The sequence below is a fragment of the Stigmatopora nigra genome, chromosome 12 (genome assembly GCF_051989575.1).
Source record: "Stigmatopora nigra isolate UIUO_SnigA chromosome 12, RoL_Snig_1.1, whole genome shotgun sequence".
NCBI classification, from domain to species: Eukaryota; Metazoa; Chordata; class Actinopteri; order Syngnathiformes; family Syngnathidae; genus Stigmatopora; species Stigmatopora nigra.
Window position 1 is genome coordinate 183,634 of NC_135519.1, and position 12,214 is coordinate 195,847.

General features: G+C 39.8%; 1 protein-coding gene across 1 annotated transcript in view; it reads right to left on the minus strand.

Moving 5' to 3' along the window:
- The window catches only part of ddx51 (DEAD (Asp-Glu-Ala-Asp) box polypeptide 51), a 38,832-nt gene extending 27,984 nt beyond the window's left edge, over nt 1-10,848 (minus strand). Inside the window, exons 1-2 of the mRNA XM_077729549.1 lie at nt 10,697-10,848; nt 5,025-5,350 (exon numbers count right to left, since the gene is read on the minus strand). Of these exons, the coding sequence (XP_077585675.1) occupies nt 5,025-5,350; nt 10,697-10,719 (349 nt within the window). The 5' untranslated portion in view covers nt 10,720-10,848. The remainder of the gene's footprint in view (nt 1-5,024; nt 5,351-10,696) is intronic.
- Between the last annotated feature and the right edge of the window lie 1,366 nt (nt 10,849-12,214).

The following is a 12,214-nucleotide window of genomic DNA, read 5'->3' on the forward strand; positions in this document are numbered from 1 at the left end:
AGCGTTATATACAAGATGTGTTCTTAGTGGTCTACTCTTCACCAGCTCTGTGGGTGGGTGCAATGATAGCATGCATACATATTGCGCAGGTATCAAGGCTGATATTTTGGCGATCAACCGCAGGGCCGTTGATCAGCCTTAACAACTATTGGGATGTGCTGATGTGACAGGGTGAAGTAAGTGATGATGTTATAAATGAGTGCAGGTGTTAAGTTTAAAAGGGATTCATGCCGCTATGACACACGAAGCGTGCGCAACGCACCCAGAGTTGACGCACGAAGTGTGCACGAAATACGCATCGATGACGTAATGGGTACGCGCAAAATACGCAGCGATTAAGTATTGGTCGTAGACCTGTGTATAGAATAAAAGCGGGCTATTCAGACATTTCTCTAAATTGGTTTGAAATACAACAAAGGACCTGTCTGATTATTTCACCCGTCTTTTAAAGGTATGTTGCTTTATTTTGAATATCGATTGAGTGTGGGATTTGCAAGAGAAAATAGTTAGCATGTGAGAAAGAACGTATTACTTAGTGATGGTTGTTTACTTTTTTATGTGTGTGCATAAATGTGCGAGTCTCGGGTATTGTTTACAGCAAGCTACCTTCGGCCGCTGGTTGTTTACTTTTTTATGTGTGTGCGTGAATGTGCGAGTCTCGGGTGTATTGTTTACAGCAGGCTACCTTCAGCCGCTGTTATAACGGTAGCATAATAGTATGCAGTATTTGACGGCCGGAACAAAACGTAACAAGTTTCAATACTCATAAGTTATAGTCGTTTATGCAGCAAGTACATTGTTTTGGGTTATAACCGGTTGTTAATATGTTACTATGTATATATTCGGGTGTTATTGTATATTATGTTTTGTGTGACTTGCTTTGATATAACTAAAGTTGGTTTGAAATACAACAAAGGACCTGTCTGATTATTTCACCCGTCTTTTAAAGGCGAAATACTGTTACCCCGTAAATTCAGGGGTACAACACTGACATGGTAAACGAGCACATCTATCAAGGCTAATCGCGTCTGGCCAGTCAGAGCCCGTTTATAACTGCAGCGGGATGGCGACACCCTTAGCGAGCAGTGGAAAACATAAGTGAGATTTTTCACTTTTTATGTAAAATATTTTTTTTCTTGAAATTCATTCATAGATGTCAAAATAACTTGTTTAGCATTTTAGGTTTATCTTTTCTCTATTGTGAAATAAATGACCGTATCGGTCAGCGTCTTTGTCTTAAGTTATGGCATGTCATCTTTTTATGCGCTTATAACCCGTAACCTCGATTCAGTCATCTTTTCTTGTTTGACAAATGTGGCTTACCATCTACGGATTTTATGCCTATAAAACCTTGACTGCAGCCACAACTGCGACACATAAAAAATAATCAATAAATCAATGCACAAAAATGGGGTAAAAGCCACTTCCTAGCAGCATTTAATGATTAAATACAAATACTGGAGCTTTTCAGACATTACCAGGGGGTTGATTTTCCCGGGAAAAGACAGCGATGAACGTCAATGGCGTACCCGCAAACATTGCCCGAAAATGGGGTACAATCCAGCCAAAAACAGCATTTATTGATTAAATACAAATACTGGAGCTTTTTAAACATCAGAACCAGGCCCAGAGTATAATTTTCCCGGGAAAAAGACAGCGATGAACGTCAATATGTCCATAAACGTCCATACGCGAAATGACAAAAATTGCACTAAAATGGGGTAAAATCCACTTCCTAGCAGCATTTAGTGATTAAATACATACACTGGCGTGTCCGGTCGATTTGCCTAAATATGATTAGTCGACTGACGTCTGGGCGAGGGCCAACTCGCTGAGGGGGCAACTGGCCGAACGTGAAGTTAGCTGAACGACTAGTTTGCCAACGGGATAGCTAGCCGGAGTACGTTGCCCCGACGCGCTCGCCCCGCCCCCGGACGTCTGTCTGTACATGTTTTTCAACCTTGGACGGCGGGCCATATACGGCCCGTTACAGATAACAACATTCATTTAGAATAACAAGGGCATTTATTCACGGCCAAACACATGCAGAACAGTACGTGACAGAAGAAAAAAAGTAGTGATAACGGTAAGTACAACAATGACAGAAGAAAATAAGTAGTTACAACAGTGTCTACTACAATGAAATTGTAATCCTACTCCAGAAGTTTTACACCAGCATAGAAAACATTGAGATTGATCTTTGAATTAAGGTTCTCAGCAAATCATTTTGAATATGTATTTCCTAAAATAATAGGAAGTTTTAAAATTAAAATATTGTTCTTATTGGCACACATCACTTATATCTTAAAATGACTTGTCACCTGTTAAAATGACACGTGTATGTGCAAAAATTAGTGTTTATTATTTTATTAAACAAATAAAAGCATGACTCTAAATTTCAGGCTAGTGTTGTGTATGTGTACATATATCTGTAGTTATTTTAAGATAAAATAGATGTAAAGATTCTTTCAGTAAATAGTCCGTTATAATTCAAAGAGGTTTTTGCAGCTCCTGACAGAATGATCCCAGCCGTTTTTGAGCGACTGAGGGGAGTCGGTGCTTGGTTGGATGGCAACTGGGGTACAATGTGCTGCAAATGTTTGCCCCAACGGGCAGGGCACATGTTCCTCCAAACCTTGGAGTCCGGAAGAATAAAAATATAAGATATTTCCCCATCAATTTCTTTGCACATCTCGAGATGTACTGCCACCCACTGGATATATTCCTAAATACAAGTACATAGGACAATGTGCTGCCCGTCCTTTTAATTCAATATTCCTATATAATGTACACATACACACACTCACTATGTAAGAAAAAAACAGTAGAATACTTACTAAAAGACAGACTAGGGGGCTTAGAGAACAATACCTGAAAATGCAATGGAACACGCTGATGTGTGCCAATATGAACAATATTTTAATTTTGAATAATTTCCCATTATTTTAGGAAATATATATTGAAAATGATTTGCTGAGAACCTTAATTCATAGATTAATCTCAATGTTTTCTATGATGGTGTAAATTACAGCACCTACTGTTATTACTACTTTTTTTTCATCTGTCATTATAGCACTTACTGTTATAACTACTTTGTTTGGCGGTGAATAAATGCCCTTGTTATTCTAAATGAATGTTGTTATCTGTAACGGGCCGTGGTTGAAAAACATGTACACACACATGACCGGGGCGGGGCGAGCGCGTCGACACAACGTCCTTCGGCTGGCAATCCGGTCGGCTAATTCTACGTTCGGGCAGATGACTCCTCGGCGAGTTAGCCCTCGCCCAGACGTCAGTCGGCTAAACGTCTTTAGGCAACTCGACCGGCCACGCTCCTGTCGTATTTCTGGCATAGTCCGTCTTGAAAATGCCATTAAATCAACACAACAATATATTTGCTCGTGCTTGCTCCAGATACAGTTTGGTAGCTCTCGCTTATCAGGTTGGTGAAAGCGATGACATATCCCTACGCCACCGAAAAGGCAATGACATATCCATACGCCTGCGACAAGGCATTGTGGTGTTGCCAACTCGAAATCTGATTGGTTGAAGCATCAGATTCTTCTGACGCTTGTTTAATGCAGCAGAGCCCGCAGAACCGAATGTGAAGGCCTTGAGGCACAACCTCGCAACAAATAATGGCCGAAATATGATTGGCTATATGCTTTAATATGAAAAAAACAAATCTGGAAGCAGTGCAACCAGGGGGGAACGCAATGAAAGGAAGCTAAACAGACAATTTGGAATTATTCAAGTATTGATTGACAAAATATAATATATGATTTAGATATTTCTTAGGCCAGCAGAGAAGGTCTTGAAGGCCCTGGCGGCCCGCCACTTCTAAAGCCTTAATACCTGCGCAATATGTATCGTGTGCTGTTATTGCACCCACCCACAGAACGTGTGAAAAGTTGACCGCTACGGACACATCTCCTTTATATACCGCTTAGGTGAATTCTTTTTTGAATTGAGGTTTAGTTGCATGATTGTACATTAGTGATTTTGAAATAAACAAAACTTGCACTTTTATTTTTTTGGTTTTATTTCTTGTTCCAAAGTTTGGATAGTAATTTCTGTCATTAAAAAGTATCAGGTTCTCATCTCATCAAGATAGATGTTTATTTAAATTGAAAGATTTGATATTTTGCTTTTACAAAATTCCTTGAAATTGACCCTAATAATGCGCTTTTGTTTCATACAGTATCTCAGAAATACCACATGCGATTACTTTTTTCTTAATATTTTCCCTTCAAAGTAACACATTTGTACTCCTATTAAAACCATGAATATGGAGATGAAAATTGTGAATCAGGACGGCCCAGTGGCACGAGTGGCTAGCCGCTAGAGCGTCGGCCGCACAGCTCTGCAGTCCTGGGGTCAAATCCAGGTCACGTTCCCCGGTGTGGAGTTTGCATGTTCCTCCCGAGCCTGTGTGGGTTTCCTCTGGGTACTCCAGTTTCCTCCCACATTCCAAAACATGCATGGTAGGCTGATTGGACACTATTGCCTCTAGGTATGGGTGTGAGTGGGCATGGTTGTCCGTCGTCTTGTGCTCTGCGATCGGCTAGCCACCGATTCAGGGTGTCCCCCGGCTTGTAGAAATAGTAAAATTCAACAATCAACAATTTTAAGGGTGTGGCTTATGCGCACAGGAAGCTTATAAGCGAGGGAATCCAGCATATGCGAGTCAATTTGCTAAAAAGTTTAATTCACTGAAGGTATCGTCTTTGTCGCAGCCTCCAATCTTTAAACATGTAGTGAAATAATGCCATATGCTCCAAGAGATTTTGAAAGATTGTCTATAAAAGTGGAGGAAAAGCTATTGTTTATTTTTCAATTCAATATGATCTTGTTTTTCCCTATAGTAATTTGATGCCCTGGCCCATGCTTCAATTGTTGTATTGCCATATGCACTTATCAGAAAGTCTCTGGTTACCAATTGTATCAGATTTTGAGGTTCCCACATCTGCAGTGTTACAAAGTATCTTCTGTTGAAAGTGTTGAGTAAACAAGCAAGCACATACCTGACTGTTCATTAATTTGCATATCATCACCACGTTTCTTTTTCATATTGTCTTCATCCTCAACAGGCTCTTGCATATTGTTCCAAACATTCAAAATTACAGCCTTTGATTTCTTCTTCATAGTGTTTTGGCTCTCATGGGTGCTGTCATCGTCAGCCTTCCTTTTCTTTTCAACAAGATGAATTCCATACCTTCTGGGACACTTTATTCGTGGCCCTGTTAAACCTTGCCTCTGTTTTCTTTTGGCCTTCAGATGCAATTTAGCGAGTAACAACAGGGATTTGGAGTCCTTTGACATAATCCCATCATATTCATCTCCAAGATACCTACATTAAACAGAAAGAAACGGCAAAAAATACATTTTCATAAGGATTTTCATTTCCTAATAAATGGGTCTTTAAACTAACTTTTTTACCTTTATAAATTGTTAAATGAATTTCCCAAGTACATTAAAATATAAATATATATATACATATATATGCATATATTCACATATACTGGGGCAAATAAGAATTTAGTCAACCACCAATTGTGCAAGTTCTCCTACTTGAAAAGATTAGAGGCCTGTAATTATCAACATGAGTAAACCTCAACCATGAGACAGAGTGTGGAAGGAAAAAAAACAGAAAATCACAGTGTATTATTTAAAGAATTTATTTCCAAATTAGAGTGGAATGGTATTTGTTCACCTAAAAACAAGCAAGATGTCTGGCTATCAAAGAGGTCTAACTTCTTATAACGGTGTCTCCACTTGTTACCTGTATTAATAACATCAAACTATTTGTTTTACATTTTGATACCTTTCTTCTTCCAGTTCGGCTCTATTTGCCTCGCCTCCACCCTGACTTTCAGATGCAGCTAAAAGGAACCTATTAGGGCTGTTTGCTTATGTCTTCCCTTAAAAATATTCCCGAAATGATGTACACAAATGTCCTCACAATAGGATAATGCACGACCACTTGCCAATGAGAAGTAGTATATACGCCATTTGACTGACTAATGGGCAAAAAAACACTGACAAAAATACAAAAAAAATTGGGGGTTGTAACTCATCTACTAACAGAGCTACATAACTAGTGGTTTTGATGTTTAATAATAAAATTATGCATTTTATTCAACGAGGAGTGAATTGGGATCCAAAATCTGATAGTGGGCCATTAGGTCATGACAGCCGTGAATTGAATTTGAGAGTGCGTGAGATGGTAGAGCGGGCCACGGGGAGATTTAAAACAAACCTTAGGTGAAAAAATTGCCACCTCAATTCTGCGTACAAACAGCTAAACTGGTGGCATTAAAAAGGGTATAACTTAATGCGAAACATAGAGGTATTTTTTTTTCAAACGGTCAAATTACTAGAGTGGGGGTGTGTTTCAATGTGTCAAAACGTTTCCGTTATTGCATTATGGGCAAATAGATAGTTAATCGCAGCCACTCGCATGACAGTCGCTCATGCTGACTGACTGGAGCGAGGAACGGCACTCAAACTGCCAAAACAAATTTCTATTTGTAGATGTGTAGCACACGAATCTAATGCATTAATTACCTAGTTCCTTCTGGAACGAATTTTGCTGATAGGGCAGCAAAAGGGGGTGGAGCTACCAAGAAGCCCCACTAGGGATAGTGGTTTACACCTGTAATGAAAATTTACAGGCCACTGATGTATGGGTAAACGACCCAAATTAAAAGACTGGTGATTAGCGCATCAACCTTGCGGTTCAAAGATCTACTAATGAATGCGGGGTGGATCCAGACCTTCCAGAATGCGGGGTATTCCTGGGGTACTCGAGAATTTGTGGGTTTTCTCCGGGTACTCGAGTTTACTTCCGCAAAATGAAATTATGGATGCTAGACTGGTTGAACACTAAATTCCTCTGATTATGAGTGTGAGCGTGAATGATGGTCTGTCTTTTTGTGTTTTTTGATTGGCAGGCCACCGAGATATAATCTATTAATCAAATATCAAGGTGGAAAAGAAATTGGGAATTTGGAATTGATTTCTGAAATCGCCAATAGGCCTTGGGGATGGCATGACGAATTGGAACAAAAACAAAAACAAATTGGGACCTCAGCTTGCCGAGCTTGATTCATGGGAAGTCCTATGTCCCGACAGGGGGGATGGTAGCCTTGCTACTACGGCACTACAAAGCTTATGGTTAGGGGTTAGGTGCTATATGCAAAAAAAAGGACTATTGACCTGACATCTCAACCAGTCCCGGGCTCCGGGGAGTGTTGAACTGGGTTTGCAACGAAGAGCCGTGAATAACTTTTGATATCAGCGGGTGGCTATCAGTCACCTCCGGGATCACTCGCATTATTGTTCCTACACCGTGACGTCCTTTCTCGCTTCTTTATGGAATTGTTATGTCGAATGAAGGATTGTTTGTTCTTGCTTACGCCGTTGGATTAATCATTAACCTTGTAATTGTTTTGATTTATGGCTTTAAAACTGTATGAAAAATTACTGTTTGGGAGGATAATTCTAAGATGGAGAAGTCTGAATGTATCCTCACTTATAAGTTTACTCATCAAAGAGGCCTATTTAATTAAATGTCAATAATTTAATCAGATGTCTGCCTGCAGTGTTTTATAATTATATTAAAGTATAATTATTAATGAACCTATCAGTTATATTCCCATAACTAATGGTTAAGATATTTAGTGATAAAAAGAGGCATTATTTTATACAACGGTGAGTTCGTGGATAGGGGGATAGGGGAGAGAGAGAGGGAGAGTCACTTAACGGATGGGCTCGTAATGTAACATCAACTTAAAATTTTGCTTGAACTTAGAATCTGACATACACACTTTAAAAAAAAAGTTTAAATCTTACAGGTATCCAAGTGGCAGCTCGGGCACATCATTTTGTGTGGCCAGGGAAAGTCAATCATGAGTTCAGACTTTCTGTTTTAGGATCAAATTCAAATGAAGAGTATAGATGTATATTAAATGTCCTTATTTGCCCCTTTTTAAAGCGATAATTGCTATTTTTTTATCCATATTTTCTTTGTTTTTAGTTCAAAAATCATTTTGTAAAATCTAAAAATATAAAAAAAAGCTCAAATAAACTTTTAGATCTATAAAAAACTGAATATTCAGGACCAATAATCCAGTTCATTTAATCCGCTTATATAAAAATGTAAATATCTTATCTAAAATGGTCCGGCCCACATGGAATGGAGTTGACGTTATAGCGGCCCGCGAACCAACCAGTCTGACATCCTTGCGTGAGACTAAATTTAAACCTTCTTGTGAAATAAGTAAGGCAAAAAGATTCATGTATTCATCGCAGGCCAACTTCCTGCTTCTCCATACGCATTAACGAGCCAGCTCAGTCACCCGTACACTACGTTTTTCAATAAATTTGTGCTTAATATCGATTGTCATCATACGCCTTTTCTTCGCATTACCCTTCATTGCACCGTCTTGCTTTGGATCCATTGTGTTTCCCTTAATTCTGCACTGACTAATGGGAAAAAAATGAAAAAAATGCAACAGTTCACCCAGTGCGCTTAGAAATCTTAGCACAAGGGAGATGAAGCGAGATAGACAAGAGCAGCGAAATCAAAGTAGTGGCCTGGCCAAATGGCTGTTCCAAATGCTCATACCTTAAAATGTGTCTCGTATCTCAAGGTAAATATTTGCTCGAAATTTTACTCATATCTCAAACTCCACTATGTCAGTCGGGGCAGTCATATGTCAAGGTATTACTGTATATAGTGTTCACCAACTCTGGCTGTAATACTAGCATACACATTAGACAGGTATCAAGGTTCATATTTTAACGATCGACTGCAAGGTCTTCGATCAGCCTTAACTATTGTGATGTGTGGACATGGTAAACGCTACGGTCAGAGCACGTTTAACTACGGTAAGAGCGCGGCGCCCTGGGCGAACAATAGCAGACACAAGTAAGTGTACTCACGTCTGGCCAGTCTGACCACGTTAAACTGCGGCAAGTGTTTTTTTCACATTTTATGTAAGATACATTTTATTTTTTCCTTGAATTATATTCAAAGAGGTCAAAATACATTTTGTTAAGCATTTTATCTGTTTATATTTTCTTTATTTTGAAATTAATGACCGTATCGGCCACATTGGCTTGCGTCATGACAGTGTCATGGCGTCAGCAACTTGCAGTTTCGTGCATGTCGTGTTTTATGCGCATAGAAGTCGTACCCTCGAATCATCATTTTTTTTGTCCAACAAAAGCGGCTTAAATGCAAATAATGGCCCAAATCAACAGAGGATGGGTAATGACTTCCTTTTTAATTATTAATCTTTTGTTTTTTCAATAACAAACCCATACCTGTCAACTTTTTATACGTACGTAGTTTTTTTACCATTTCAATTCATGTACACCAACTTTTGTACAGGATTTTTTTTAAATCGCCAATATTTATGAAAACCGATCTCAACAAGACCATTTTGGCTAAAATCCAGATAGTCTCGTAGGCTGGTAGCCACCGAAGCTACTGTCATCGATCGTTACTAATGGCACGGTATACCAGCAAAAATTATCCTCAATTGTATGTATTTTTTAGTGGTGCGTACGGCAATATCGATAAAGGATGACATGCGCATTCGTAGATATACATAGAGTAAATATCGTGGAGGCAAGCATGGAGGAGCCACCTAGTAAGAAACGAGTTACCGCGAGTAAACATGCGTGTACGGTGCTTGTACGGTTTTTGGGGGGTTTGTACGGGGAATCATTAACATTTATAAGGGCAGTTATCGGCAGACGTTGACAGTTATGCAAACCCAATATATAAATGTTTTTTTTTTTACTGTTGTTCGAATCTAATCTGTTCAATAGTTCCTGGCCCAGGTGTGGCGAACAAGATCGAGTCAAAGAGCCACACCACATTGTGACCTGGTAAATCAAAAATGATTGGAAGTCCCTTACATTAGAAGAAGCATAAGAAAATCCAATCTGCCCAATGATTTTTTTAAATAGATTTTATTATTTGCTATTAACAGCCACTTGTGAATTTGTGTTTGTTTTAAGAGATAATAAAAATAAGAGAAACATGAAACAAGGCTGGGCGGCCTGGCGGAGGAGTGATTAGCGAGTCACCTTTACAGCTCTGGCTTCCTGGATTCGGAGCAGGAAGCAGCATGAGGTTCGAGTGCTACGCGTTTACCACCCCTGTCCCACCTCATTTGACCTATTGTGCCCAAATCAACACACACCCGTCCGTCCTAGCCCATTTGACCTATTGTGCCCAAATCAACACAGGTGAGGGCGATCGCACGTCATGTCCTGCCTCTCTGCCTTTAAACTTGAAGGAAGACGGAAAATGGAAATCTACGCAGTGAATAGGAGTTATACCAACAGCATAACGGATCTTCTTTGATTCCTCTTTTTAGTTGTTGTTGCTGTTTACAACCTCGGCCCAATGATCATAGTTTTCTGGACAACACATTCATTTATTCAGGGACTTGCAAACTACAACGCCAGTTATAGCTCACAATTAATCTTGTGTAAATGCGCAAAGGGCACGCTGGCTGTCTTTAATGCCAATTATCAGCTGAAATAAAACTTGACTCCGTTTAGCTCTGAGTGCTGGGTCCTTTCACGTGGTAAATCTACTCCCACGTGTCCTGATGCATGTTAAAATAAACTCCAAATATGTTCAAAGTGGATCAAAACAACGAATGCCCAATCCTACCTGTTCACCGAAAACAAAGACATTGCCACCAAAGCGGATAATTTTGTCCGGTAAAGTCTTTCGAAGCACTTAAAGGTGCTGCAGTCACAGCAAAATTTGGATCATAAACACCAAGTGACTTTTTGCGCATGGGCGGTTTTGCGTCATTTCCGTTTGAGCGGTGTCGGTTTTCAAAGCTTTTGACCCAATCGAACGTCTCTTTAAAACACGATTTTGGTACTTGGGTGATGCCATTAAAAACACGCTTCATTCAAGGCTCTGTACACCAATCACCAAGTAATAAAACGTTTTAAAGGAAAGCCTTGTATGCATGTATCTTTTTATCGTATCTTGTTTTTTTCTGTTGCTATTATTTAATTCACTTTCAACACCGTATCCTGTTTAGGGTCTCAGCGTGCTGAGTCAAGTGAGCTTTCTCTCCGTATTAGCAGGGGGGGGGGGGGGGGGGGGAGAAGAGGATGACGTCACCACCGAGTCCCTCATTTGAATTGCAATTTAATTGAATGTAAAAATGCCAGATTGACAAATAAACGTCACTCTTTAAATAAATAAATAACATAAAATTGTGCCATTGATTTTTTTCTGTCCATCACTGATGGGGCCTTCAATGCCTTCTCTGCTGGCCTAATATATATCTGAATCATATTTTATGTTTTGTCCATCAATACTAATTAAATAATTCCAAATTGTCTGTTGGCTTATTTCATTGCTTACACCCTGGTTGCACTGCTTTCAGATGCGTGTTTTCATATTGAAGCATTTAACCAATCATATTTCAGCCATTATTTGTTGCCAGGTTCAGAAATCTGCCTCAAGGCCTTCACAATCAGTTCTGCGGGCTCTGCTGCATTAACCAGGCGTCGATAAGACTTTTGCTTTAACCAATCAGATTTTGAGTTGGCAACACCACAATGCCTTGTCGCAAGCGTAGGGATACGCCATGCCTTCTCGGTGGCGTAGGTATACGTCCTGGTGATAGAGTAGGCGGGCCAAAGCTACCAAACTGTATCTGGAGCTGCACAAGCAAATGTATTGGTGTGTTGATTTAAATCCATTTTCAAGACGGTCTTTTCAAGAGAAAAAAGCTGGACTAGATTAAGAAAGGTCGGACAACTCCAAAGCAAGCAAATCTGTCACAACCGGCAACAAACATTTTCAGCACTAAATCGAATGAAAATGTAGGCCAGAAATACAACAGAACAGGCTCGACTTTCAGCATTAGCACCCATATGTCGCAGCTGTAGATGCAGTAGAGGTTTTATAGCCATACAATAGTTTTTAAGGGTTGGATTGAAGGCGTCTCTATAAAATGCACGGGCCGCCGCTGATCAAAGGAAATCCCAGCCATGGCGGGCGGACGGACGGATGGGCTATGTAACCATGATATTAGATGCAGAATCATGAGCTACCCCCGAGGTGGAAATCTTGCCACTACTTTAGAGTGCAGAAGATTGTGCTGCCATCTTGGTACGCATCAATTGTTTACGCCTTTCCCAACTCGATACGAAATGTGAACTT